This window comes from Parus major, chromosome 4 (genome assembly GCF_001522545.3).
Source record: "Parus major isolate Abel chromosome 4, Parus_major1.1, whole genome shotgun sequence".
NCBI lineage: Eukaryota > Metazoa > Chordata > Aves > Passeriformes > Paridae > Parus > Parus major.
In genome coordinates, this window is record NC_031771.1 from 67,197,381 (window position 1) to 67,224,871 (window position 27,491).

A 27,491-nucleotide genomic window follows, 5' to 3' on the forward strand; every position below is an offset into this window, starting at 1 on the left:
CTTGGGATGAAATCTGCCTTGGAATGGAATCTGTCTTGGGTTGCTCACAAGCAGCTGACAGTGGTGATAAATTCACCAGCCTTGTGAGAACATTCACAATCACAGGCATTTTCTCATGAGGATTTGAAGTTCATGCTTTGGGGAAGATCTTAAATTTCCCAGCTCCCTGTGTGCTCCTAAATAGATGCTGAACAGCTGTGAGGCCCTTGATCCAAAATAGAAACTCTCTTTCCTCACGGTCCTTCCAGGGTTTCTTTTCCAGGATTTCCCCAAATGTAGTCAGGACCATGAGATGACCCCATCCTTGGAGGATGGGACATCATGGTTGGTTCCTCAACCCAGGCTCTGACCCTGAGCCACCCAGGGGAGTTTCATCTCCTGAGAAGGTGCTCGAGCACCATTTCTCACTCCCAAACATTTTTAGTTTCTCAGGTATTGTGCTTTTCCAAAGTGGGGTATTTTAGGATTGATGTGGCTTTCGGGATAATTGTTCCAGATGGGACAGTGGGGTGTAGAGGGAGTGTGTAAAGATGATTTATCCCTTGCAGATCAGAGTCAGAAAGTTTGGGTTGATCCTCCCTCCCTGCTGGCTTGGGCAAGCTGCAGTCAAATTTTATAGCAAACCTACATTAAAACGCCTTTGCAGTTAGGATTAATTAAAACAGTTTTTGAAAAAGGGACACATGCAAAGTCACTTTGAGCTCTTTGCACCCGGAATATTGCGGGGTTGGTCAGTGGAATGGGCTGGAGCTGAGCAGCTCCGATTTCAAGGAATCGTGGAATGGTTTGGGTGGGAAGGAACCTTAAAGGTCATCCAGTTCTGCCATGGGCAGGGACACCTTCCACCATCCCAGGGTGCTCCAAGTCCCAGTGTCCAGCTTGGCTTGGGACACTTCCAGGGATCCAGGGGCAGCCACAGCTGCTCTGGGCACCTGTGCCAGGGCCTTGCACCCTCCCAGGGAGAAACTTCCTCCAGCTCATCCCTTCCCAGTCCCATCCTGCGCAGAACTCCAAAGGCACAACCGTGGATGGTTCCTGCTGACTTTGGTTTGTGCTTTTTCTGTCCAAAATCTAAATGTGAACAGTCACGTCCACGGTTTCTCTTTTTAATTTTTTATTACTCCTTTTGACTCATAACTTCAGATAAAAGCAATGATTTCCCAGCCGTGTTTGGTCTTGTCCTGCAGCGGTTGTCACTTGAGTGATCGCTGCAAAGATGAGCGATGGTTTCAATCTCAAAGCTCTTCTGGCATCTGAGACTATTAAAAAGCAGAGTCTGAGAAGTGTCCCCTGTGCCCCTGGAGGTGCCTGTGTCTGGCTTGAAGGATGTTCTCCATCCCAAGGTTTTAATGGAAGGTGGAGCAAGGGAGCTGATTAATAACCCTGCTTTACTTCCCCGAAATGAGGCGGATGAGGGACAGGACTGAATCCTGGTGTTTCGCTCATTAATCTCTTCTTGTTAGAGCCAAGGGGCTGCTCTGTGATTGGGCTGCTCTAGGAAAGCTTTGGAAATGGGAATGTGATGATTTATGTTCCTGGTTTTGTGGCGTTGGCTTGGAAATAAGAAAACTTTTGGGAGGACGAGTGTTGAAGGCGAAGACCACCTGACATGGAATAGCTTTGTCCCTTGGTACCTCTGATTAGTCATGGAGACAAAAGGCAAAATCCTCCTTCCACAGTGGCCAGCCATCCCTAATCCTCATCTTTGTGGAGCTTTAGGAGCTGCTGGAGGGTTCCTGTAGGGTAAAACCAGGATAGATGGGCGACAATGGGCCACGCAACTGAAAAATCTGTATTTGTTGTATATTTTCCCTCCTTTCTCCCTTTTTGCCATCACACCTGGCTTCATCCCAGGAAAACATTTCATTCCTCCAGCACCTCCAGTGCCTGCAGGAGCCACTCAACTCAACCCCAGGCAGGTGCTCCCCCTGGAGCCTTTGGTGGCGTTGAGTTGTGGCCTCACACACCAGGTCCCCTCAGTGCCCAGAGGTTGTGAGGAGAGCGGAGATGAAGCTGTAACCGCAGAGGGTGAAAATGAAGTGAAGTTGGGCAGAACCAACCTCAAAAGACGCCCTCGGATGCCTGCAGGCATCGGCTTCGTGAGCATTCCCAAGGAAAAGCTGCTAAATGCCATGGAAGATCCAAGGTCCTCTAACATGGATCCATTCACGCCCCTTCAGCGGTTTTAGGTTTGGTTTAAAGAATGGATTAGGAGAAAAATGAACAACCAAAGTATGGAATTTTGGCCAGATTAGCCTGGAAGGAGATAAATGTGCCCTTGGAAATATTCTCTTCGCTTTAGAAGCCAACGTTATTCAGTTGTCAGATGTCTTCATCCACCAGAAATAAAAATGCCACCCAACGGCCGCGGTTCTCCGTGTTTGGGCTGACCAAGAGGCGCCATCACCAGATCATGCAAATAATCTGCTGCCTGATAATTAATGACGCGGCCAGGCATATTTTTTTGATGAATGCTCATGGAGCCTGGTGACAGGCGTGAAATTAGAAAATTCCTTCAGCGCCCTAAAATATAAATAGCTTTCGGAACTGAAAAGAGTTTCACAGCTGAAGATTTTATTGTGTTGAGAGGAAAAACTTTTCCACCCCCATCCCCCCCTTTCTTCTGGGCGAGTTGTTTGTCCGTTCACAAAACAAATACTCTGAAGCCCAGTGCGGCTCATGGGAATAAATTTCAGGTCGAATTAGTACAGTTTCCTTGCTGTCAGGACGGTGGAATTAATGGTGTTTTGATGACACGAATTTTGAAGGGCGAACAAAGACGCTGAAGGGAGGGAGACATGACTCCTTAGAAGCGCGGTCCTCCTCTCCCCCAGCCTCTCTTGTCTTCCCTGTCATCCGTCTGCCAATCTCCCTGTCCATGGTTAGTTAAAGGCGCTTTTTATCCTCTTTTCTTTCCCACAGAGTTTGCCAGATCCGGCCCAGTGCCTGGGTTCCAAGGGGACACGCTGCAGTTGGCCTTCATCGACTTGAGACAAGTAAGTCTTTGTGTTTTTGTTTTTTGTTTTGCTTTTAAGATGTGTGACTGAAGACCATCAGGTCTTAAGGGAAGGGAGAGGAGGGGAAACGGCGTCAGTGATTTACGCCAGAGACCTATATTTCCCCCCTCCTCCTCCTCTCGTCGCACCAAGCCACCTCCTCGCCGAGCGCTCCTGGAGATGGTGGAGGTGAAAAGGGCTGGTGGAAGGGGGCGAGGAAGAAAGCCAGGCCTGACCCTGGCCACTGGGGCCATTGTGCTGCCGTTGGCTTCTGCGGCCGTGGCGCGGAGGGACCGCGGCGACTCCGCGGCCGATGCCGAGCAGGTGCTGGGAACAGAGAGAGCAGTGATGCAGAGCCCGCCCGCCTCGGGGACCTTTGTTCCCGGAGAATGCCCACGGAGGCGTTTGCGAGGGCGGAGGAATTTGCATTCCCCTGTGTCCGTGCCCGTTTGTGTCCCTCTCTGTGTCCCTCTCTGTGTCCCTCTGCGGCTCGGCCACCCCCCCCGCCCGGTCCCCTCTTCCGCAGATGCTCCCGGGCCAGGAATGACAAAGTGGCTCTTGGGGAAGATGGTTGGGGAAGGCTCCACCCATCGGTGGCCACCTCTGGAGGGGGCCCCGTTGGAGCCAAGTTGACCATAGCAGGTACTGAGGCCTTTGTGGGGCTTGGCAGCCAATTTTGGGAAAAGGGCCATTCTGGGGAGTCATTTGTTCGGGGAGAAATGGGCATTATTGATACACTAGGCCGGGGGGAAAAGTGAGGTGGTCCTGTCATCTCTTGGCACTGAAGATGGATGGGTCGGAGAGAAAGTCTGAATGAAGTAAGACTCAATGACTGATGCTTCTCTCCTATTAAAACAATCTTTTTTTGTCTGTTAAACCCCCCTGGCTTTGTCCCTGCTGCCATCATGATGCAGTGCCTCTTGTTCGCGGGGTTGACGTCGTTTGCATTCTGAAAACTTTCGGGTGCCGAGGGTATTTCTTAAATCTGCATAATCCCTTGTATCGATGATCTTGCCCCTGCCTCTGATTCGTGCTGGAGCTGCTTTCAACCCGCCAGGGTTTGAGAACTCCTCAGAATCCAATTGATGTGCGGGGAGCCATCTGTCATCCCATGACACTTCTGTTAACTTTAATAACATCAGGACGCCGCTTTTCGGGCCCGCGCCCGCCAGGAACTGCCAAATTTGTTTGCAGAATGGTCCCAACAGCTCCATGGGAGAGGTGTGCGTTATCACCAGGCGGTGTTGACACTTTTATCTTCATTAGCTCCTTGGCACTTTATTGACTGCGGCGCTCGACGCGCCCGCGGCCTCCGGGGTGTGAGGAAATGTGGAGGCCTTGGGCCTTTTCCAAGCACCAGGCCGTGAATGCGGGATTTTGGAGGGGGAAGCTGGGGCTCTTCACGAATGAAATGCCTGGAAATGGCTTAGTGGAGCCAGTGAAATGTTTGTGTGGTTCATGAGCACAAAACGCAGCCAAAGGGACCCGGCTTGGGTGAGGAGGAGGAGGAACAACAGGAGCCTTCCCCAGACCTTCCTCCTCTGTCCAATGGGTGTCCTTGGACATGGAGGTTTTGTCTTTGTTCCAGGAGGTGCTCCCAAGCTTTGTTCTTGCATTTTAAAACAGCAGCACCTCTGAATCTCCAGGCCAGGCTGGACAAGGATTGGAGCACCTTGGGGCAGTGGGAGGTGTCTCTGGAATGGACGATCCTTGAAATCCCTTCCCACCCAAGCCATTCCAGGATCCTGTGAATATGCAAGGAGAAGGGGGAGATGCAATCTCCAGGTGAGGGTGGGAAGTCCTGGATCTCCTGGGCAGTGGATGATGATGATGATGATGATGATGAAGGGGAAAACGAGGTGTTGTACAGGTGATGGAGAAGAGCTGACCCATCCCTGACTTTTCCACTAGCATGGAAAGATGAGGCAGTTCCCACTCCCTGGTCCTGCCGATGACCTGATCTGGTGGAATGCTGGAATGTTGGAATGTGTTACTCCATCCAAGCAAGGCTCTGGTGGCTGCTCTGTGGCCACCAGGCCTCCAGGACTCCCAGCACTTCCTGCCGGACTGCAGCTCCAGCTGGGAGCAGGGAGAGGTGGGAAGGTGATGGATGAAGGTCTTTGATTGCTCTTTGACTTGTCTAAGAATTTTTCTTTTTCCACTCGGCATTCTTTCTCTTTCAAGCCATGAAATTAAACTGAAACAGAGCAGATTAAATGGGATCTTGGGAAGGAATTCCTGGCTGGGAGGGTGGGGAGGGGCTGGGCTGCAATTCCCAGATTTCCTGTGGCTGCCCCTGGATCCCTGGCAGTGCCCAAGGCCAGGTTGGACACTGGGATGGATCCACCTGGGATAGTGGGAGCTGTCCCTGCCATGGCAGGAGATGGAGTGGGATGAGATTTAAGGTCCCTTCCAGCTCAAACCATTCCGTGATTCTGTGAAATGTCACCACAATATTGATTTAATTGCAATGACCTGGCTGGGGGAAGGAGGGAAAAAGGCTGGGCAGAAATTCCCCAAAGCAGGGAAATTAAGGAGATTTCCCTTCCCAACGCATTTCAGTGGGAGCTGTTCCAGAACATTTATAAATCTGAGAAAATCTTCACAGTTATGTGGGATGATTAAGGGAATGGCCAAAATTATAAAATACGAATTGATATGAAAATTTGGGGACTTGGTTTGTGCCTTGGTACAGATCCTTGTAGTGGGAAATAAACCCTAAAAAGATGTCACTGTTTAAAGGCATCAGAGTTTGTCCTTGTTCAGAGCAGCAGACTCAAGTTTAGTCCATCAAAATCCTGGTTTCCCCCTCCTGCCCAAGGAAATGGGGAGCAATTCAATCCCTGTCTGGAAGAGAGGAAGAGTCAAGCTCAGAGAATTAAAATCACTATTTTGAGCAGGCAGAAGTGTAAAATGAGGCTTGATTTCCTATTCTGGGAGAATTCTAAATCCATAAATACCCTTAATGAAGTCATAGAGGAAACCAACTCCCATCTCAAGTCCTTCTGTAGGAGTGAGACTCCAATATTTAAGGTTTTACAAGGAAGGAATATTTGCTTTTCCCCCCCTTCCAGTTTAAACGTTGCTCTTGCACACTCAGTGCTGAATTTTAGAAATCTGAAATAAATCTAGCCCCATAGATAACCTTGCTGAAATAATCAACTCCTCTGGATCTTCACCAAACACCCCTGAAGGTCCAAACACCACTGGAGATCTCCAGGTGCTCTCAGGTCATTCCCAAGCCTGCATGTGGAATCATTCCCCGCAGCCAGAAACGTTTCAGTTTTTGGTTTCCATGGGTTTGTTGTGAGGAGGGTTTTGTGCTGCTCTGTGAGGTCTCTGGCCACGCCAATCTCTCCTAGAAGCCAGATCAGCGCTCGTGGCCGCTTTCCAAGGAAAATCTGTCTCCAGCACTTGAGGAATTTCACTCTGGGCTCCAGGCAGGGAACGTACTCGGTGATTAAAGCTTCCTCCTCCCAGTCTCTGCTTCTGTCCAGTGAATTGTAAACCCTGAGTGCTGAATTTCCTCTGCAAGTGCCAGCCTGAGCTCTGAGCGATGTTTGGACCGGGGCAGGTGGGGACACACCTGGATTGAGGCGCCTGGATGTGCACGGGGTGAGGACAGGGGGGTTCTGCTCTTCTCCCCCTGCAGCTTCCTGCTTCTCTTTGTGCAGACGTGGTGGGTTTGAGTTCCAGCATCATCTCCTCGAGCCCCGTCACTGGGGTTGAAACAGGATTAGGTGGGATCTTGGCAGGGAATTCCTGCCTGGGCTGCAATTCCCAGATTTGCTGGGGCTGCCCCTGGATCCCTGGGAATGCCCAAGGCTGGGCTGGACATTGGGATTGGATCCAGCTGGGATGGTGGGAGCTGTCCCTGCCCATGGATAGAGTGGGAATGGGATGGGATTGAAGGTCCCATCCAACACAACCCATTCCATGACTGCTCCTGCTCCTGCTGTGGGAAGAGCTTTGTGCGTTGGGATCCAGCTGTGGTTGTTGTGGGATCCTGCTGGATCCCAGCCAGCCAGGAATGGGAAGTCTCGCTCTGATGTGCTCATTTTTCTCTTATTACCCCCGATGGAGACACTGGATAAAAGAATCATCCCCTCAGGAACACAATTCCCTGCTCTGTGATGGAATCATGGAATGCTTTGGGTGGGAAGAGACATCCCATCCTATCCCATCCCATCCCATCCCATCCCATCCCATCCCATCCCATCCCATCCCATCCCAGCCTGCCATGGGCAGGGACACCTCCCACTATCCCAGGGTGCTCCAAGCCCCAGTGTCCAGCCTGGCCTCTGACACTTCCAGGGATCCAGGAGCATCCATAACTTCATCCAGGTTTCCTCTCTCTCCTGCACCGTGTGCAGTCACCAGATGTTCCTGTTTTCTTCAGCCCTGCACCTTTTTATCTAAAAATGAGAGCCAAGCCAAGCAGCAAAGCTGCTCATCCGTGTGAGCTCATCCCTGAGCCTCACATTCCAGAAGCTTGGATTCCTGGGCTCCGTGCCTGGTTTTAAGGAACCACCTGCTCCCTTGGAGGGAGCAGCGAGTGTGAGGTCACTCCGGGAGCTCCAGTTGTGCTGGGATGGTGGGCATCCAGCCCGGCTCCTTATCAAATATCAGCTGATCAGTCAGGTGTTTGGAACCCCCTCTGGGCTGGTTGTTGGCTGCTCCAAAGGCCCTGGGAGCCCTGGAACTGTGTCCTTGTGTCAGGCACTGGAACAGCTCCCCAGGGAATGGTCACATTCCCGAGGCTGCCGGAGCTCCAGGAGCGCCGGGGATCCCAGGGGTGCCCAGGGTGGGGTTGTTGGGGTGTCCTGGGCAAGGGAAGGAGTTGGACTCAGTCTTTGTGGATCTCTCTCCACTTGGGATGTCCCATGAGATGTGGCCCTGTCTCCTACTGCTTCCATGTGCTCCAGGGCTTCCATCCCGGAAAACCCTTGGAAATTTGGGCTGAAGGTGTCCTTGGTGTGACACTGGTGGCTCTGGCCACCTCTCAGCTCTGTCACACACAGTTTGGTGGTGGGAAGATGGAGCCAGTCCCTCCAGTCACTCCAAGGCAGCATCCAGAGTGCCCTGGAGGTTCATTCCCACCAGGCAGGGAGCTCTGGCTTGTTTTTTTAACTTGTTTTCTGTATTTTACAGTTCAATGTGTCTCCCCAGCCCTGTAGAGTCAGGAGACATTTGGGGAGCAGAGCAAAAACAAGATTTGGGGTGAGCCCAGAGCCATCCCGCTCAGCAAACTGGTTTGGCTGATCCTTGCCAGCTGGTTTTGCTGGGAGATGCAGCAGGAGCTGAGAGCCACGCCGAGGGCATGATCAATTAACCCAACTCTCCCGCCAAGGTGTCTCCTCTCGCATGTCCCTGCTTGTGTCCCGGGGTTGCTGCTGGGAGAGGAGCTCCCGCGGCTTTGTTGCCACGTTAGTCACTGGATGCAGGAGGGCAGAGATGAAAAGGTGACTCACGAGGGGTTTTCAGCTCGTTTCAGTCGCTGCTTTTCATCTCCAAATTGTTCCCTTGGCTCCAGCCTCCTCCCCCGCTGCCTTGCCCGGCCTCAGAGCCTCAGAGCTCGGCCAGTTCTTGGAATTCCCTCGCTCTGCTCCGGCCAAAGAGGGATCTGAGCGCTGGGTTTTGTCCAGGGAAGCTGTGGCTGCCCCTGGATCCCTGGAGGTGTCCCAGGCCAGGCTGGGCACTGGGGCTTGGATCCCCCCTGAGATGGGCAGGTGTCCCTGTCCATGCCAGAGGTTGGAACTGGGCGATCTCCATGGTTCCCAACCCAACCCGCTCCATGAATCCCTGATTTTGAGAAGCCAGGTTGTACTTGGGGGTTTCTGCTCACCTTCAGTGTTCAGGGCCCTTTGCAGGGGGCGTTTTTGCCGTGGAAAGACAACATTTACATTTTGCATCTTTTTTACTTTATGATCAGCACAGGATCACTCAGGTTGGGAAACACCTCCAAGATCCAACCATCAGCCTCTCCCGTTCTCCCTGTTTTCCTGCATCCTTTACTCCTGTGGATCCCGTCCTCGCTTAACAACACCAATTCTTTAACCCCTTTTTCTGTGGCCTCTGCTGCATTGTCCTGTCCAGCCCGGTGACCCAAAGCCCTTTTCCAGCTCTGGATCCCTGCCTTCAGCTCCCACACTTGCCAAGGGAAATGCTGAATTCCAGAATTCCCTGACTCTTCCCTGGCAAACACCTCGAGCACTCAGGAAACGGAGGTGTGAAGACACAGCTTCCGGTGTCAGCCCTAATTCCTCATTTCCCAGCAAGGAGAGCTTGGAGCTGGTTGGATCATTACCCTTAAATCCAGGATTTTGCTGTTCAGATCCTATCTCCAGGCTCTTAATTACTGCTGTGGCTCCTCTCCAGGCTGCTCACACTGACTGATACCTCCTGGATCGTTTACCCGGCGTTTTTAATCACCTTCATTAAGGTGATGCCCACGGGCCATCGGAAAGTGCCCGTTTTGCTGCTTCTTGTGCAAACACGAAGCCCTGAAGAGTCTGAAGAGATAATGGAGAGCAGCAAGGGCAGGTGCCCGACTTCCAGCTGAACTAATTACTGCTAATTAAAGGATATTTTCTTTCCTAACACCCCTGACTGTGACGGAGGCTTCTCTAGGCGCCCATAACCACATCAGCTCCCAGAAGTTATTAATATTAATATTAATATTAATATTAATAATGATGATAATAATAATAATTAAATAATAATAATAATAATTAAAGCTGCAGTTAATTCCTGGTGGACCTCAGGAGTGGCTGAGTGTCCTCTCCAAGGTCATCGGCAGGGGGGAGTCAATCACTTCGTTAACACAAACAAGTGTACATTATATTTGTCTCTCTAGAAATGCCTGGATTCGTGTTCTCAACCCATAATTTGAGTTAATTTACCTTTGAAAAACCTGTGAAGTTGCAGATTTATTGAGTTAGAGGGCTGGACAATCCTTTCCAGGAAGAAATCTTCCCTAATTTCCTTAACCCAGCCTCAACCTCCCGTGGCACAGCTTGAGGCTGTTTCCTCTTTTCCTGTTGTGTTTTCCTTGGGAGAAGGGTCCATTCCCCATGGATGTATTGTCTCCATCCATCCCTCTCCCACCTCATGGCTCCCTAAAAACACTTGGGAGAGGTGGAGAAATGGAAAGAAGATGGAGAGAAACCAAAATTATCAAACCCAAGCCAGCAGATGTTCAATGAGGGGCCCTTTTCTGGCTTTATTTCCTGCTCCCAGTATCACCTGATCCTTGCTGACATCACAGTGAGGTGTTTTCCCTGGAAAACCAACTGGATCTGGGTCAAAATCTGTCCCAGGGCAGCTGGGAGACATCAGAGAAGTAGCGAGAGATGATTAGGGAACTCTTTTGGGCCCTCTTGAAGTTCAGGCTGAGCTCCAACCCATGGCCCTGCTCTTCCAGGTGTCCCACGCCACTGGGGCTGCTCACCCTTCCCGGAATTCCCATCGGGAACGCCGTTCCGCGCTGGAGACCCATCAGAGATGATCTGTAAATCCATTTTTCCTCCCTCCAGCGCATCTCCCCGTGGATCCACGTGCTCAGCCGTGGATTGTTGGGCAGACACTGCCCGGGGAGCCGGCAGGGATCCCTCGGGCTGCGGCCAGCCCGGCGCTCCAGGAAGAACATTCCAGAGGCTTGGCCAAACCACTCCGTTTCTTCCTTGCCAGGCTCAGGGCACTTTTTTGTGTTTTTGTCAGTGCCCAAATCCCAACAATGTTGGAGAAGGGCACGTGGAGTGGTTTATTTGTTTTTAAATCAGTGTTAACTGCCTGACTCACAAAGGAAGGATCCTCCAAAGTTTGGGCTGGAAATCCAAGCCGCCTCTCGCTGTGCTCTGCGGAAAAGGGACGGGAAGAGGGCAGGAAATGCAAAAGCAGGAGCTCAGAGCAGATTTAGAGCCTTAACTCTGATTTTTCCTGCCTTGGTGGGTTTAAGCTGGTCTTAGTGTTGCTTTAAACCCAGCCTTCCGTGGTTCAATCCTGTTTTGTGGTTCAATCCCATTAAAATCACACGATCCCCATCCCCTTCGGCTGCTCAGGCTCCGGAGCCGTCCCTCTCCATCCAGGAAGGATGCAGTGGCATGGGGAGGACTTTAAAGTGCCTGGATGCTCCCCAGAGCCTCCAAACAACCCAAAAATCCCAAAAAGCCCGGAGTGCAAACATGTCCTGTTAGCACTTGTGGGCGGCGGGGAGCGCTGCCGGGGTTTCTGAGCGCTGGGAATTGTGGAGCCTGTCGACACTCGGCCCTCTGGAACAATAAAAGCAAACAAACAATCAAATCCTCTGTCACTGGGAGCCTTTCAGACAAAGGGAATAAAGGGAGGAAACGAGGAGCTGGAGAGCGAGGAGCAGGGTTTGGGACCTCGTGGTTGGGTGCTGGATTCCTCAGGATGCCGTGTGGGCAGGGCACGGGGGATGGATATGGGGAGCGGGAGGTGGTGAGGTGGGAGAGACCTTCCCCACATTAATCACGGAATCAGGGAATGGTTTGGATTGGAAGGGACCCCAAAAATCCTCTCATTCCAACCCCCTGCCATGGGCAGGGACACCTCCCACTATCCCAGGGTGCTCCGACCTGGCCTTGGACACTTCCAGGGGTGGGGAGTGACTCCAGCCTGGTCTGGTGGAGTTTTATGGCAGAACAAGGAGCCACTCCCAGGGACTCCATGGAGAACCTCATCCCAGGGGACCTGCACTGGGCCAGGAACGTGTTTTCCATTGGGTTTTATTCCTCCAAGACTCAGCTGGAGCTTCTGGCTCCTCCTGAGCACCCTCTGGCTGATCCATCCTCCCTGGAGCAGGGCCGTGCTGCGGGAGCCGGGTTCTCCTTCCCGAGATTCCTCCCCTGTAATTGCAGTCGCTCATCCAGCTGGGAAAACAGACACCGCTGGGGGTTGCAGGGCCCACATTCCCCTTTGTCCTGCGGATTGGGGCGGGAACAGAGAGCGCCAGAGGTGGGTGCCCTTCACCTCCACCGCTCCAGCTGGGAAACCGAACCCGCTCCGGTGATCCGGGCGCTGCCGCTCCCGGGGGATGAGGAGGAGCTGTCCATAAAGGAGCTTTTATGGAGCTGCCTTTCATTCATCCAGCCTTCACCTGGTGCCATGTGAGGTTTCCCCGCTGGGAGCTGCGGGGAAGCCTTGCCGGGTTTCCCTGGAATGGGATCCCCCATTCCAGGTGGGTGGTCAGGGAAGTTGTGCGGAGCTCTTGTGCCTTTGAAGCCGTAGGGAAACTTTATCCCAGTGCATCCCTGTCATTCTTCTCCTCGTGACCTCTCGAGGGCAGCTGGATCATTTCAGAGCAGGGAAACTTTAGCTCCTGGAAAACCTTGGAAAAGCCAGCCAAGGAGTCAACTTCCTGGGATAACACCATGGGAGGAGGGACAGCGCTGCTGGGGCTCTTCTTTCCCATCAAGGTGACTTTGATTGCCAGGCCTCGGGCCCCCGTGTCCCTCAGGAGAGAGGGATTAATTCCCTCCTGGACACACAATCCCAGAGCAATCTGTTCTCAGAGTCTCCCATTGATTTTTTTCCCGCTGGATTCAAGGAGAACAAATACTGAGCGGGGTTTAGGGAGCGCTGGACAGGTGGATTAGGAGGGAAATCGATGAGATAAGGTCACTGAGGAAGGGCAGGGGACTGATGGGGACGGGGCAGAGCAGAGGGAGCTCAACCTCTCCGTGCCTCAAGGGTGGAAGAGAAACCGTGGGAATGATGATGTGGAGCTGTGGGACAATCCATCAGAGAGCAGAGCACTTGGGGTAGGGTAAGAATTGGGATTAAGGTGATTTTAATGCCGCATTCCAGCCCAGAATTCCTGGGTCACTCGAGGTGAAGGTGCTGCACATCCCACCCAGCAGCAGCCGCCCTTCCCAGATGTCATTTCATTGATGGGTTGACAGCAAGGTGGCACTGTATAGCCAGGAACATCGCGCCGGGATCGATTCCAACCTTCCTGTTGGATTCACGGAATCACAGGATGGTTTTTCAATTAATTAACTCCCCTCCATCCCGGGATAAAAATGGTCATTTCCATTCCTGGAGGTTCTGCCGATTCCAGGGCGCGTGGGCTTGGTTTAGCCGCCGTAAAATGTATAAATGGGTTATTTTTAGGCTGGGTCTGCTGGGAGAGTTCCGAGGTTGATCTGGTGAGAGCGGGAAGTTTTGTGCTCTGGCTCTAAACCCATTTCAGTGTTTAAGTGCAGATTTCCTGCAGAATTCCTCTAGGAGAAAGAGTTGTCAAGCATTAAAACAAAACTTCCAAGGGCAGTGGTGGAGTCTCCATTCCATTTCAAAGCCCTGTGGATGTGGCACTTGGGGACACGGCCAGTGGTGGCCTGGGCAGTGCCGGGGAAGAGCTGGACTCGATCTCGGAGAGCTTTTCCAGCCCAGAGGATCCCGTGATCCCAAATCCCGTGATCGCCCAGGTGTGCCGATGTTGCTGTCAGAGAAGCCCGGAGGTGTCCCAGCTGTCCACAGAGGATGAGTGGATGGGACAGGGGCTTTCAGGGGATTTGCATCCCACTGGAGCAGCAGCTGGTGGAAGCTTTTCGGTGCCGCTTGGCTGTGGGAGCGGAGCCGGCGGCGGTGAGTGACGGGTGGGTAATCGGATGTGTGTCCGCATCTGTCCGTCCCGAGGGAAGGACGGGAGCTGAGGTGGGGTTTGTTCCAGTCCAGCTGTGCTGAAACAGCTTCACTTCCCAGCTTTAAATGTGCTGCTGCCATCCCAGGGAGTTGGGATTTGGGAATTGGGTCTCCAAAAGGCCTTTCCTGTGCGGGTGGAGGGGATACAGGCAGGTGGGGAGGGACAAGAGGAAACGGCCTCAGGCTGTGCCAGGAACCTGAATGTCCCATTCCTGTTGGATATTAGGGAGAATTTCTTAATGGAAAGGGTTTTCCAGCCCTGGCACAGGGGTGGAGTCCCCATCCCTGGAGGATTTCAAAGCTCTGTGGATGTGGCACTTGGGGACCTGGGGAAGTGCTGAGTGTCAGTGAGCTGAGAGGACTTTTCCAGCCTCAGTAATTCCATGATTCTGGGGTTCTTCACACCCAAAATGAGCCAGGCAGGAATATCCTGGACTGAGCTTCTGTCCTTTGGATTGACTTTGTATCCTGCCCTTTGATAAACCAAACATCTCATCCTGGAAATGGAACAAATTCACCAAAGCATCACAGATTTAACAAAATCAGAAATCCTGAGTGCAGTTTGAACCAAATATTGGCACAAGCACACTCATTATTCCCCGTTTTCCTGCGTATCCCGATCAGCTCCATGGTGGGACCAGCCCAGTGCCAGGAGGGCTCCGTGTGCTGGGTGCACGGGGAGGAAGAGAACAATTAGCCTAATGGGCTTTAATTGCAGAACCATGGAATCATTTAGGTTGGAAAAGACCTCTGGGATCATCGGGCCAGATTTAATTGATGAAGGTGGGGCGGGGAGGGGGCGCTGGCTGCTGTGGGATTTGCTGGGGGATGGGGTGAAGGTCCAGCTGTGAGGCTGAGCAGAGGGAGGACACGTTCCTTGGGAGCAGGAGGACGTCCTGGACTGCCCAGGAAACGCAGAGGAAGAGAGGATCAGGAAGGGGCTGGAGCCCAGGAGTGCCTGAGGGCAGGGATGGGATAGGATTTTGGGAAGGAATTCCTGGCTGGGAGGGTGGGGAGGGGCTGGGCTGGAATTCCCAGATTTTCCATGGCTGTCCCTGGATCCCTGGCAGTGCCCAAGGCCAGGTTGGACACTGGGATTGGATCCAGCTGGGACAGCAGAGGAGTCCCTGCCCATGGAATGGGGTGGGAATGAGGTGATTTTCATGTCCCTTCCATCCCAAACCATTCCATGATTCCATAATCCAACAGTTCCCTCATTAATCCCATCCCAGAGAGAGGAAACTCCCAAGTTTTCCCTTCTCCAGAGCAGTTGTGACTCCGACTCTCAGCAGAGCGCTGGGATGAGCTTTTCATTGCTTTGAGAACTTTCTTGCTTAGAAGCCAAACGAGTCCCAAAAGTGCTGCAGACCCTGGGAAAAGCAGCACCTCGTGGATTTGGTGCAGGAATGAAAGGGAGATCCTGATGTTTATTCCCGGATTCCCATCCATGGGATGTCCGAGGGAGGAAGGTTTTGAGGAGACTGTTTTGGAGCTGTTTTGGCTGAAGTTTGGAAATGCTGCTGTGGGAATTCAGTCCCAGCGCTGAGGGCTGTGCACCAGCTCTGACTTACAAAAAACAAATAAATACTGGAATAGCTGGTGTTAACTGGCCCACAAAAGAAAAAATAAATAAATACTGGAATAGTTGGTGTTAAATGGCCCAACTTCCTTGACCCAGCTCGTGTTTTCTGGATAATCCGCGGGGATGGCAGCGGTTGGGTCCTGTGAGTCACCCCGAGCCTTCCTCTCGCTTGAGCAAACCCTGAGTTCCCTAAATGGGATAATTCAGCTCCCTGGCTCCCTTCATGTCTTTTCTGATTAACTGGTCAAAATTTGGGCTTGGTTTGGCCAGACAGAGCTTTTGTTTGTGGTGCTTAATCGGGAGTTTTGTGTGTTTTGGGGTGAGAGCTCTTGTGAGCAGCACTTTAATTCCCGTGATTTTCGTTTGGGGCATTTATTTGGGATCTTCCCGCGAGTCCAGGCCAGCTTGGATGAGCTTGGAGCAGCCTGGTGGAGCGGACTTTTCCAGCTCAAACCCTTCTGTGATCCCGTGAAGCGCTGGGTGCTGGGTTGGGGTGGGGCTGGGAGTTCCTGGCCTTGGAAATTCCGGTTGCCGCAGATACGTGAATGTTTTTTTTTAAAGCCCCGTGTGTGTTTTCAGCAGGGGCTGGAGCCTGATGTGCTGAACACCATAAAACAAAGTCTGGCTTTTGTCTCGCGTGGTGTCAGACAGACAGACAGACAGACAGGGCAGGAGCTGTAGGTGTGACCGAGGCTGTTGGCATCTCCCCATCCTCCTGTTCGCAGCCTTGGTGGAAGAGCAAACACTCCCCCGATCTAATCTCGTTAAATGTTCCAGGCTGTAATCCCTTAATTTGGCTGCTGACATGAGGGCTGCTGATGGGGAAACGAGGTGGGGATGGGCACTGACAGCCACGGGAGATTGGGATCTTTTGTTGTGCACATCAAGCGAATCTGAGCGCTCCGGGCCCTGCCGCCTTGTGCCCGTGACCAGAAATAGTCCCTGGCCATGAGTCACGGCTCCAAACCACACAGGGAACCCAAACCTTGCTGCAAGAGCCTCGGGTTGTTCTCATCCTGAGCCGTTCTCGGCCTCTGGGGGATGCCAGGGTCAGGAATCCGTGGCTGGACCGCTCCGGGTTGGGGTTGGAGAGGGCCCCGGGCAGCCCAAAGGGGATCCCAAGGAAAGGGAGAGACTCGAGGCATGGGCAGGACTCGGGGGAAGTGTTTGAATGGAAAAGAGGAGAGGTTTAGGTGGGATCTTGGCAAGGAATTCCTGGCTGGGAGGGTGAGGAGGGGCTGTGCTAGAATTCCCAGATTTGCTGTGGCTGCCCCTGGATCCCTGGGAATGCCCAGGGCCGGGTTGGACACTGGAGCTCGGAGCCCCCTGGGATAGCAGGAGTGTCCCTGCCCATGCCAGGGTGGCACTGGATCATCTTTAAAACCCCTTCAACCCAAACCATTCCATGATCTTGAATATCTTTTCCAACCTAAACGATTCTGTGACCCTCTGTGCTGTAAAGAAACCAAAAATTGTCTTTTCTCCCTCTAATTTGCGGCGACTTGGAAGCAAAGTGGACAAAGTCTGTTCTTGCTCTGCTCCTCTTAATGCTTAAAACCTGGAGGGGGGAGGGAATCCTGCCTGGAATGCAGCCCCTGTGCGGGATTGCTTTTCCAAAGTGTTTGAAAACAATCACTTCTGCAGGAGCAGGGGCTGGTTTGAACAGCCAGTTCTGTCCTGGAGACGAACATTCCGGGATGCCAGAGGAAAACAGCAAGGCTGGAATGCGCCTCGTGTTTGAGGTTAGCTCCAGAGGAGTTTTCAGCCGGGGTGGTTTTATATAGCAGCTCTCAGTGGAAACAGTTTGTCTGTCATATTTTTAGGTTCAGGGATTTCTTGGAGGTCACCCCGAGTTCATGCTCCTTTCCCTCCTGCCCCGATGGAGGTGGGAATTGGTGTTTGGAGCGACAGAGGTCCGGAGCGGCTGTCAAACCTCGTCCCTCTGGCTGGCTGTGGCAGCAGGTTCATGGGATGAGTCTGGGGGAAATTCAGCTTCTGTTTGATCCCTGTGGAACTCGGAATCCCAGATGGATTGGGATGGAAAGGACATTCTATCCCACCTAAGCCTGCCACGGGCAGGGACACCCCCCGCTATCCCGGGCTGCTCCAAGCCCCGTCCAGCCTGGCCTCGGACACTTCCAGGGGTGAGGAGTTCACAACCTCTCCACCAGGACCTCGGCACCCTCACAGGGAGGAATTCCTTCCCAAAATCCCATCCAACCCTGCCCTCTGTCTGTTTAAAGCCATAATTTAGGCCATTTAATTATCCCTCTGCCTTTCAGCCACTCGAAACTCCTTCCAAAGGGCCCTTAATAGAAAGCAGAGAAGCCTCCAGCACAAATTTCTCTCCAGTAGCACATTTTTCCTATAGATTATCCTTTAATTTTCATGGACGGGAATGTTCTGCTGCTGTAAGGGGAGAGCAGAGCCCGTGTGGGGCTGCGTGCATAAAAATGTATGGAGTTACCGACTTTTCCAAGAGGAAAAGGTGATGTCATGGGCTGTGGAAAGAATATTTTTTATATTCCTGCTCTCATCTGATCACGCTTAGGATATAAATAGTGGGGAAAGGCAGAAGGCAGTGAAATGAGACCCACTCCGGGAAGGCTCCCCGGAGCTCCGTGCTGGGGTCGGGAAGGGCTGGATCCGTCCAGGGGTGTTTTCCAGCACATTAACGGCAGCGTGTGGAGCCATCTGTCACTGCTCCGAGGTGGCCAAGGCAGTCAGCAGCTCGTTAGGCAGGGCCAGGAGTAAAAAATAGCCCAGAAAATCAGGATATAATGGGAGAAGGGGAGACTGGAGGCAGCGGAGTCCGTGCAGGGCTGTAATTTACTCCCCGTCAGCAGCTCAGTCCCCACTTCCCAATGGGAATGCTGGGAATGCTCACCTGGAGAAGGGAAAAATCCAGGGAGAGCTCAGAGCCCCTTGCAGGGCCTGCAGGGGCTCCAGGAGAGCTGGAGAGGGACTGGGGCCAAGGGCTGCAGGGACAGGAGCCAGGGAATGGCTTCCACTGGGAAAGGGGAGATTGGGCTGGGATCTTGGCAAGGAATTCCTGCCTGGGATTCTGCAATTCCCAGATTTCCTCCGGCTGCCCCTGGGAGCACCCACGGCCGGGTTGGACACTGGGATTGGATCCATCTGGGACTGTGAGAGGTGTTCCTGCTTGTGGGATCAGGATGATCTTGAGGGTCTCTTCCAGCCCAAACCATTCCATGATTCCATGGATTTTTTCTGGTTTGCCCACGCACCAGCTCTGTATCTTCCGAGGCTGCATTGCCTCCTTGCCTGGAGAAGCGAAACGGGACAGAAATGGGAGGTGAAAATGTGAACTGGGAATGGTTTGGTTGGATTTCCTCGTTTCTCCTGTGGGATTCTCTGCTCCAAGGGAATCCTCGCACTCCGCACTCCTTTGGCTCCAGTTGTTGACTGACACGAGTTGGATTTGCTTCATTTTCCTCTGGGGATCCCAGATCCCGGTCTGGGGCTCGGGAGCAGGTCAGTCAGGGAATGTTCCCGTGCATTTTGAGGCTGTGGAGCCAATCCAACCACTGCAGGATTTTGGGGAATAATGTCAATTATTGCTCGCCCTGAAGTTTCAGATCTCATCCCCAGGTGAGACACGGACAGGAAAGGGAAGGAAATTCCTGCAGGAGGTTTTTTTGCTTGACACTTCAGGTGAAGAGCAGGGGGATTTCTCCTGGGATTTCTCCTTCCCCATGGAGTGTGGGAGTTCCCACCCAGAGCTCAGGGTGATGGGATTCACACTCCAGGTCTGGCTGGAGCAGGGCGGGGAGTTCAGGCAGGGATTGAGTGTGGAATTGCAGCTTTGGGATTGCAGCTTTGGGATTGCAGCTTTGGGATTGCAGCTTTGGGATTGCAGCTTTGGGATTGCTGATGCCTCGTTAAAGGTCGGCCTGAGGGACGGGAGCCAAGTGTTGGCACAACCCACCAGGAGTGGAAACCATTTGGATCCAGGGTTGGGAACCTCCTTTGGATTCCCTGTGGGATCTGTTTGCAGAATTTAAATCATTTAGGGTTGTTTTCCCTTAAATCAACCTTTCAATTCTCCTTTAATCAGAATTGGAGACCTGCTCCAGCCTGGGAGGGCAGGAGGGACCCCAGCAGGGCAGCCCCAGTGGGGAGCAGGGTTCCCTTTGTGCTGCTTTCTGTGGGACACGTGGAATGCCGGTTCCACCAGGAATTCCCTCAGGAATATATCCGGGAAGGTTTTCCCAGCTCCGGCGTCCTGAGGACGGCCGGATGCGATGGCAGTGAGCACCAACACTGCTGGTGGAGACCTGGAGTGGAAAATCTGGGAGGGAATTTTCCAAATGGAGCCAGCAATGGGGATTTTTTAACTTCTGGTCAGGATCTGGCCCTTGTTATGAATTAAATTCTTGGTGGTTTATTTTTAGCTGCATTTAGCTTCTACTCTGGTTGGGAATGCCGGGATATTTTCCCAATTCCAGGCAGATTCCAATACCTTTGATCAAGCAGACTTATCCTTCTCTGTTCATATTTGCTTGCTCCTTCCTATCACATTTTTCCCCCAAATCTCTCCTTTCCTTGCTCATCCCTGCCTCACTCCATCCCATTTGCAACCCCTGGAGTTCCTTGAGCAGCGGGAATGAAACAGATCCAAGATCCAATGAGATTCTTAGGGTGGGATATCTGAAATAACAATTTCTTTGGGAAAAGAGAATATTCCAGAGGATGGCCACCAAGAGTATTGGCCACAAAGGAGCCTCTCTCCTGAGCAGGACTCAAGGCCAAGGCAGACCAGGTTCCTCAGGACCTTTTCCAGACCCTCCTCAATCTCTTTGGACTCCCTTCCCACCCTCTTTTCCCACTGGGAAATGGTTGTTTTTCCTGTGTTTTCACTGATCACTTTGAGAAGGTTCTGGGCCTTTTTTTTTTGTTTGCTCTGGAGTTGCCTTTAGGTTGGAAGGTCCCAAAAATCAAACTCAGAAACTTCAGCTTTTCATTTGGGACCAGCATGATCCTGAAAATACAATTTTTAAACTATTAAATTGTATTTTATTTTAATTTTATTTTATTTATTTTTTTATTATTTTATTTTACTTTATTTTATTTTATATTTTATTTTATTTTTATAGTATTTTATTTTTATTTTATTTTAATTTTATATTTTATTTTATTTTATATTTTATTTTATCTTATTTTATTTTATTTTATATTTTATTTTAATTTGTTTTATATTTTATTTTATTTTTGCATTTTATTTTATTTTTATTTGATTTTAATTTTATATTTTATTTTATTTTATTTTATTTTATTTTAATTTATTTTGTATTTTATTTTAATTTATTTTATATTTTATTTTATTTTTATTGTATTTTATTTTGTATTTTATTTTATTTTATTTTATTTTATTTTATATTTTATTTTAATTTTATTATATTTTATATTTTATATTTTATTTTATTTTATTTTATTTTATTTTATTTTATTTTATTTTATTTTTTAAATCAGAAGGTTCTACCTTCCCAGATTGTCACTGAACCGTGGAACACGGGTTGGGTTGGAAGGGACCTTCAAGCTGATCTCATTCCAGGCCTCCAAGGGTCACCCCCTGCTATCCCAGGTTGCTCCAGGGGTGGGATCCATCTTCTCCTGAGGGTCATTTTGAAGATTTCTTTTGGCTTTGGGTTGAAAAGTTTTGGGAACACATTCCAACCCTGCTGGCTGGCCAAGCTTTTCCTTCTTATCCCAAGGAAGTGTCTAAGGATGAGATTCCACCTGGCTTGCGGGTCCAGGCTCATGAAAAATTAATTACCAGTGTTCCTGACGATTAATTCTGGAGAGCAGAGGCTGCTCCTCTCCCGATATCCCGTTTCTCCCATCCCTCACCGTTCCCAAATCTCCGACCCCGGCCGTGGCAGCGCTGCGGGGCTGGAATGTGAAGCGTGGAGCAGGAAAGTCCCGTGTTCCAGTCCCTGAGCAAAGCCCGGCCCGAGGACCCTGCCAAAGCCACTAATGGGATCCAGGCTCCCGGGATCAGGATGGAGCTGGCGGGAATGATGCTCCATGCTTGGCCGCACTCCCCGTGCCTCAGTTTCCTTCTCTCCTCCGTGAAAACTGCGGATATTTGTGGATATTGAGAGAAAGCCAAGCAGTAACTGGGGGCAAAAAAAAAGGTGGTTTTTCTTTTTTTTCCTTTTAATGAGTGAAACTTCTCCTTGTGAACTCCCGTGGGACTGGAAACTCCTCTTCTAAAACATCCTTGAAAATTTGGGATGGAACGGGGTCGTTGTGGCTGCTGATGGCCAACAACCCCTGAAGTGCGGTGGGTGGTTTGCACGCAGCAGCAGAGCCGGGATTATTGCTCCTGTCAGCCTGGGATAAATGGAAAACACACGGATGGATGGAGGCTGGAGCTGGAGCTGACAACGAGCTGAGTGATCGGCCCCGAAACCGGCACAGAGCTCGTTAGGGCCGTCGCTTTTATTTGGGTTTTTATTCCCAGATTTTCCACTGTCTTTTCGGGAAGCTGTTTGCGGCTGCCACGGCAGCTGAGGAGAAACTCGGCCAAACACTCCGCTAAAACCAGCTCTGACTCCTCAAAATTCCTGGGAGCTCCGTGCCCGGATGTCACAGACGGGAGCAGCTCTAATAACCTACAAATGAGATTTGGGTTTTTAAGTAGATTACACTGAAGGGATTTTTTTATTTTTTATTTTGGGTAAATGATAGGGTTGCAATCGGATCTCTTAATGAAATCAGCTTTTTTGAGGGGGTGGGGAAGGATTGGATGCAGCAGCCTGGCTCCGACACAGGAGCTTAAATCTGTCTTCCATCAGAAAGGCTGGAAATGGCTGTGTGTGTGATGGCATTCGGATTTCATGGACATGAGTCCATCCCATGGAAGTGCTGCTGCCTCTGGAGAGGCTCCTGTGGAACTCTGAGCCCCAAGTGATCCTTGGGAAGGAATTCCTGCCTGCAAGGGAGAGCGGGTCCTGGCACAGGGTGCCCAGAGAAGCTGTGGCTGTCCCTGGATCCCTGGAATTGTCCCAAATTCCAGAGGTGCTGCAGGTGCAGCTGTGGCAGAAGGCAGGAAAGTGGTGCAAGAGCTTCCAGTCTGGTATTCCAGGATTCTGGAGCCCCTCTGCTCTGGAGCCAGGCTGGGAGAGCTGGGAATGTTCCCCTGGAGAAGGGCAAAATGCAGGGAATGCTGAGAGTCCCTGCAGGGGCTCCAGGAGAGCTGGAGAGGGACTGGGGCCAAGGGCTGCAGGGACAGGAGCCAGGGAATGGCTTCCACTGGGAAAGGGGAGATTGGGCTGGGATCTTGGCAAGGAATTCCTGCCTGGGATTCTGCAATTCCCAGATTTCCCATGGCTGCCCCTGGATCCCTGGGAATGCCCAAGGCCAGGTTGGACATTGGGATTGGATCCCAATGGGATATTGGGAGCTGTCCCTGCCCATGGCTGGGGTGGTATTGAAGGAACGGAACCATCTTTAAGATCCCTTCCTTCCCAAACCATTCCATGATTCCTGGGAGTTGAGCTTTGATGCGGGAAGGGGCAGCTGGAGATGCCACCAGCAGGATCAGGGAAAAGCCGGATCTGGGAGGTCGCTGAGGCTCCCGGAGCCCTCCCAGCACCACCCCAGCACAGCTCACTTCTCACAAGATGTCACGCCGCTCCTGCCACCCTCTTGCCTCGGGAAGAATCCCAGCAATCCTGGGAGCATGGTGTTTTTCCAGGGAAAGGGCAGCACCACCGGGCTGCCTTCCAAAGAAACGAACACCCTTGGGAATGCCAGGTTGAAAACACGGGAGCGGTGCCGGATGGGTTGGCGGATTTGTTTATAACGTCTCCCACCCCACGTCCTCCAGCTCTGCTCTGGCTTTCCTCGCCTGTGGCTGGGGAAACGAGGAGCTCTCCTGTGCTTCCCGAATTTCCCTACAATGCCACATTCATCCTGCCTGGGCTGGAGCCTTTATCAACATCTTTGGGTCACTTTGGCCGTTTTTATAGTGACATCATCAAATCTGTCAATATTAAATGATGTTTTCCCGTCGCCTTTCAAGGTGTGAACAGCATCTTGAGAGAGACGACCTCAGGAGCAGTTTCCTCCTGCCAAAATTAGTCCTGAAGCCTAAATTTACTTTTATGATGTCTTAAATTAGGCTGGGACTAAGTTAAGCCCCAGCTCATTTAGCTGACCTTTAAAGCGGTGAGTTTTGCCTTAAAAGTGAATGAATTTAAGTGGTTTTGTGTAACTCTCATGCTGTTGGTGATCTCAGCAGCCTTGTTTTCCTCTGGCTTCAATGCCCTGAGTCAGGGAAGTGTTTTCCAAGGCATGGATCCTTAGGCTGGAGGAGAGGAGGCTTCAGGGAGACCTTCAGCACCTTCCAGGGTGTGAAAAGAGATGAGAAGAACTTCTCCAAGGACAAAAAGAAATGTCTTTAAGGTGCAAGGGTGGAGATTTAGATTGAGGGAATTCCTGGCTGGGAGGAGGGAAAATCTGGAATTCCCAGATTTGTTGTGGCTGCCCCTGGATCCCTGGGAGAGTCCAAGGCCAGGTTGGACATCGGGGCTTGGAGGTGCTTGGGACAGTGGGAGGTGTCCCTGTCCATGGAATGGGGTGAGTCAAGATGATCCTTCAGGTCCCTTCAAACCCGGCCCATTCCATGATTCCATGATAATGTTGGCAGTCGGAGCTGATTCCTGTGAGTTTTTCCCGTGTAATCGCTGGAAGAAAGGGTTAAAAAAGGAGTGCTGAGACAGAAAATGTGAATTTTCGGAGGAACCTCTTGGCCTCGGACTTTTGGGACTCTTGGAGGTTCTCATCCAAACACCTCAGAGCTTGACCACGTCTCTGCTGGTGTCGAACACGTTCACCTTCACCAGAAACATCCGGAATTGCCGTGGAATGGCGTTCCCAGGGGATCCAAGCCCCGTGCCATCGATTCTGTTTCGGCGAGGACGGTTCTCCTTGACACCTCATCAAGCGATATTTCCTCGCTGCCGCTCCGGCTCCCAAGTGTCATCCCAGAGTTGTGGGATTTTTCCCGAGCGCGGTGCCGGTGGAGCCGAGGCGACTGTGGTTTGGTCGTAGCTTTAGGCTAAACTAAGCCAGATGTTATGGCCCCCTTTTTTTTTGAAGTCGCTCCTTCTTCTCCCCCGGTCGCTCCGTGCGCATTCCTTTCATTGCTGGAGCTTTTCGGAGAATCTCTGCTCCTGCAGGGAATCCTGGCCGGTGTTAATCCGTTACTTCTGGGCATTTCGGGAAAATGGAAATCCAGCTGTAATTCACAGCAAGCGACACGCTGGGCTTGGGGTGAAGAGAGCCACGACCACCCCAGGTCACGCAGCGGAGCCGAGGAGCAGAAGAAATGGTGGAGAAACCTCCTCCAACCTCATTTCCAACAGTTCTCCCGGCGGTACTTGGAAGAGGGAAGGAAGGGAATTTCCACAGATCATTTTGGGAGTTGGGAAGCTCAAGGGTTGGATGATATTTGGCAACTTCTGTCCTTGATTTTTGTAGAGCTGTTGCAGGGTGTGTCCTACCTTGTGGGATTTGAGGCTTTTATTCAAGCTCGTCTGTTGATTTCTGGTTCAGATTTAAAAATAAGCCCCCAAAACCTCCACAGCCACATCAATTGATAGGAAGATACCACAAGGAAGCCAGTTTCGCCAACCACTACATTTGAATTTTGTGATAATTCTAAAAATGGGAAGAAACGGGTTTTTTCACCTGTGAGCAGTGAACTGTGAGTTTCAACCCTGCTCCAGACCTGCCAGCATTGCTCAAGAAAATTCCTTAACAAGTTCCTGGTTTTCTTACAGAGAAAATCCAAAGCATGGAGTAATTCTTACTTATTGGTTCTATTTTTCAAAAATTATTATTATTATTGCTTTTATTATTATTGAATTATTATTATTATTATTACCTTTATTACAATTACAACAACATATTTCAGTTTTTGAGCTCGAGTCTCAGTACTGTAGCCCCAGCCTCGTGGCCTCTGAGTTTTGTTGGAAAAGCAATAATGAGTTAAAAATCTCTGCCTTTCCAGACGCCCTGGTTTTGTCTCAGGGCTGCAATTCTCGGGAGTTGGTGTTAATTGCTGAATAATCTCCGTGACATTGATGATGAGTGACAACGCAATTACGGCGCTGGAGCTGCTCTGCTGAGGAATTTGGCTGCAGAAGTTGCCTGTGGTTCCCACAGGTGAAACCCTTACCTCATTTCACCAGAATTTGGTTGTCTGGTGAAGGTTAAGCCAAGAAGGAGAAGTTGAGCAATCGGTTCTGCTTTGAGCACAACCAGAGGATGGAGCAGAGCTGGAACTGGTGCAAGCTTGGTTGTGTCCTTCCCATGGTCCAGCCCAGCACCAGCACTGAACAGAATCCTAAAAACTTTTGGATCATAAAAACTTATCCAGTGTCACCCCATCCATGGCAGGGACAGCTCCCACCATCCCATTGGGTTCCAATCCCAATGTCCAGCCTGGCCTTGGGCATTCCCAGGGATCCAGGGGCAGCCGGAGGAAATCTGGGAATTGCAGAATCCCAGGCAGGAATTCCTTGCCAAGATCCCAGCCCAATCTCCCCTTTCCCAGTGGAAGCCATTCCCTGGCTCCTGTCCCTGCAGCCCTTGGCCCCAGTCCCTCTCCAGCTCTCCTGGAGCCCCTGCAGGGACTCTCAGCATTCCCTGCATTTTGCCCTTCTCCAGGGGAACATTCCCAGCTCTCCCAGCCTGGCTCCAGAGCAGAGGGGCTCCAGCCCTGCAGCAGCTCCGGGGCCTCCTCTGGACTCTCTCCAGCAGCTCCACGTCCTCCTGCTCTTGGCCCCGGGGCTGGGACATCTTTGTTTGAATTAAATTTACAAATAAGCTGCACCCAGTAATTCCCACCACAGGATCCATACCCCAGTCTGGGTCTCTGTGCCCGTGGTGGAATGGTGACCTCGGTTCCTTACTTTAAAACAAGATCCATTTTTTGGTGCAAACCCAACCTGTTCCCAATGTCTTAAACCATCTTTCGAGGTGGGTTTGTGACACTCAGTCACAGCTGGAGCTGCCTGGTCGGTCACGGGGTGAGTGGGTGATGGAAGTGCTCCATCAGACAAGTTCACAGCCAGGATTTACTCCCCTGCAGTAAAATCCTAAGGACCACTAAGCTGGGTTTAAACACCAAGGAGATCGATGGGCCTTGTCCTCTGGTGAGATGAGAGTTACTCCCAGTGATAAACTTTGCCTGGCCAGGCGCTGCATTTGTGACGTGTTTAGGAGTGTTTCTCTCCCAGCTTTCACTCAGGAGTGTCTCAGATCATTAAAAACAGAAATTAAACTTCCAGGCAGCGCTGCCGGGGCGGGAGGGGAAGCGTTGTGCTGGTTTTACAGCCCAGCAGCTCACACGCTGATGGTGTTTTAGAGCAGCAGAGCTCCTCCATCTCCATTCCCACCACCCAGGCTGGCACTCCGCTCCATCCCTGGCAGTTTGGAAGTTTAAACGGGATTTACAAGCGGGAGGTGGAGCAAGTGAAGGATTCTTTTCACCTGAAGTGATGGCAGAGGCCTCTCCCGGCTCCTAGGCTGGGTTTCAAGCTGGGGCAGCCCTCGCCCGACTGGGATGTTGGATTTCGGGCCTGGGCTGAGGTGTGAGGCCAGGCTTTGTTGGCAGGCTGGAGCTGTAACCTGATGAATCGGAGCAGGTAGAGAGGAACACGATCCATCAGCAGCACCGCTGGCAGCACAGCCAGGCCGGCAGGGAATTTTTCATCAGGGGCCCTCCGAGAGGAGGTGTACGTTACCGAGGGGGAAGAAAGGAGAGAACCTAAGCCAGGCTTTCATCCGCGGGGATATTGCCTAACCCACGAGGAATCCTTTCATCAATAAATTACCAAAAGAATGGGAAAGTTTCGAAAGATCTGCCTGTTAACGCGCTCTCATCCGGCAAATCTAAGGAACATTATATTTTGGCCTGGGCTGCCTCGCAGGAGCGCGGAGGTGAGAACAGGCAGCCCGAGGAAGGTGAGACCCCGTCGCGTGTGGCGGGGCCGGGCGCGGAGCATCCGTCAGCGGAGAGCCGAGGAGGCGAAGGCGGCCGTGACCGCTAAGCCAGGATTGAATAACGGCAGGAAAAACCCAGCAGGCGCCTTTTGTTCCCCCACCTGGCCGCCGGCCACGCCGCGGATCCTCCCTTGGAAGGGTGGCCGTGGCAGAGCTGACATCTGGGCGGCTTTGTGACAGCTCCTGCCTGGAGCCCGCGGGGATCCCCA

The 27,491-nt window shown here is 51.6% G+C and overlaps 1 protein-coding gene across 1 annotated transcript in view; it reads left to right on the forward strand.

Annotated features, from left to right (window-relative positions):
* Positions 1 to 27,491, forward strand: part of LOC107202758 (exocyst complex component 6B) — a 302,495-nt gene that overhangs the window by 229,042 nt on the left and 45,962 nt on the right. The window contains 1 exon segment of the mRNA XM_033513902.1: positions 2,923 to 2,996. Coding sequence (XP_033369793.1) covers positions 2,923 to 2,996 — 74 coding nt within the window.